General features: G+C 29.5%; 1 protein-coding gene across 3 annotated transcripts in view; it reads left to right on the forward strand.

The window, feature by feature from the left end:
- The window catches only part of LOC111700356 (RE1-silencing transcription factor), a 6,851-nt gene extending 4,942 nt beyond the window's left edge, over window positions 1–1,909 (forward strand). The window contains exons 8-10 of one of the 3 annotated variants that reach the window (XM_023471238.1): window positions 399–593; window positions 942–1,247; window positions 1,602–1,909. In XM_023471238.1, the coding sequence (XP_023327006.1) occupies window positions 399–593; window positions 942–1,247; window positions 1,602–1,689 (589 nt within the window). In that variant the 3' untranslated portion in view covers window positions 1,690–1,909. Of the gene's footprint in view, window positions 1–398; window positions 594–941 lie in introns of all 3 variants that reach the window. The other 2 variants (XM_023471240.1, XM_023471239.1) reach the window with 2 other exon arrangements.
- Window positions 1,910–2,323: the final 414 nt, after the last annotated feature.

The raw sequence follows: 2,323 nt of genomic DNA on the forward strand, positions 1-2,323 counted from the left end.
AAATCCGGGGGTCTTCAATGCAGTGGGTTGGTGTGCTATGTAATAAAACCTTTGTTAAAACCCCTGTAATGTTTCCGTGGAAAAAAATATAAACTTCAGCACACATTTAAAAAGCAAAGTTTTAATTTTAAAAAAAACATTTTCTACAGATATTTTACAAATGATTTTTACCAGGTCACCTGATTTTAATTAAAAACACTTATAAGTATTTCTTTTGTCATGAAATTCATGCACTAGCCTACCTTGAGGTTGTCCAACTCCGCCTGCATGTTGTTAATGTTGAGATCGAAGTCCTCCTTACTGATCTCTCTGTTTTTGCAATTTGTGCAGTACATAACATATTAATTTGTAGTAATTTTGTACAAAACTGGTAATATAAATTTCTCTCTGTTTTGCAGGTGTACTGGGGAAACCATATTTGAAGATGATTCAGATACAGCTGATGAGGAGGAGATATTTATTCTAGAAGATGATGAAGATCAAGCCACTAAACATATCAAAAATTTAAACAATACTTCTGATGACGAAAACATGGAACCCAAGTTGACCGAAGAGGTGTTATTTATCTGTGATAAAGCAATCAGCCATTTAAGGTAATTAATTGAGGGAAGACTTGAAAGTCGTCTTTGGCCTTAGAAATAAGTTGCGGCATTTGTTTGGCAATCTAATTTTCATGAAACCATAATCGCAAAATAGTCCTAGTCTTGACATTTTCAAACTGTGATCTGCTTTTTTTCATAATTATCGGAGAAATGAATGATTTCATTCAGAAATAGACAATTTGATAGTTGTTATTTGATAATTTGAAATTTAAAAGAAATCTTTAATATCTCCAGAAATGTTGGTTTTTAAGCCTTCCATCAGTTACTATGATAATCCGCATTATAAAGAACAGCAATGTAATATTTTTCTTTAATTCCTAAACCTTGATTTTGTATTAGAAATAATAAAGAGAAAAGTCCAGAAGTGATTTTGATGGATCAGCCTCAAAACATAGCTGCAACCACTGTGGAAGAAGCAGAAGAAGATGTAATTGAAATTCTTGATGATGAAGACTCTTCTGATCCAGATTGTATTCAAATCTCTGACGATGGGTCGAGTCCAGAAATAATTCCTCTGGATAATCCTGAATTAAAATCTAAAAAATCCAGGAAACGTGTCAGACAAATCCGTTGTTCAATGTGTGGGCTATGCTATTCTTTAGAGAAAATATTTTCACATGTTTGTGGTACTCCAGAACACATGAAGTAAAAAAATGTGTATACATGAACCATGTTTTTGGTACACAAGAACACATAATGTATCAGACTGTATACAAATAGATCATGTTTGTGGTACACCAGAACACATGAAGTAAAAAAATGTTTATACATGAACCATGTTTTTGGTACACAAGAACACATAATGTATCAGACTGTATACAAATGGATCATGTTTGTGGTACACCAGAATACATAATATGCTATATTGTGTACTAATGGATCATGTTTGTGCTACACTTTTAACACATAATGTATTAGACTGTGTTACAAATGGATCATGTTTGTGGTACACCAAAACACATAATGTATTAGATTGTGTACACATGAATCATTATTTAGGTCGTCATTTAAAAGTCGTGTACGTGTATTGACCTCAGCCATATTTTTAATTTTTACTTCTATGGTTGTGAGATTTAATTTCATGTAAATTCCTGTGATAATAATTGTCAAATTTCATAATTTTGTTTTTATAGAAAATTTATTGTTTATGTGTTATGTTTTGAATACTGATTTAATGCTTTTTGATAAAAAAATGACATTTTTTAGAAATTCATTGAAAATTATGTAATTTTGCATCAGTATACTTAACTCTGTTGAAATTAATTTTTTTTTGTATATGTAAACAATAAAAGGTTTTTCATTTAAAAATGAGCAAAATACATTTTTAGGAAATATACTAATATCAATAATAATTCAAATTAATCCAGTGATAAAACATGTACATAGTACAGTTTGTAATTGTATTTAAAACTTGTAAATCTGTAATATTGATTTGTTGGTATAAACATGTAAACAACTAAATTATGTTTTTGTTTCTTGAAAAAGGCTATTGTTTAATAAATTTAATAAGATTTTTTCCTTTTTTAAAAATGTAAGGTAAAGCTGACTTTAGATTGAAAAAGAAAATTTGTTGGGATTTGAAATGAAAAAAAAAAATTTGAATTCTTCCTGCAAATAGATTCTGAAAATTTATAATTCAATGATTTTTGTAAACCCTCTACTAAATGGTTGAAATAAGAAAGCTCAGTCAGTTAACCATTAGTTGTGGCACGGCAATAGGC

Source organism: Eurytemora carolleeae, unplaced genomic scaffold (genome assembly GCF_000591075.1).
Source record: "Eurytemora carolleeae unplaced genomic scaffold, Eaff_2.0 scaffold311, whole genome shotgun sequence".
NCBI lineage: Eukaryota > Metazoa > Arthropoda > Copepoda > Calanoida > Temoridae > Eurytemora > Eurytemora carolleeae.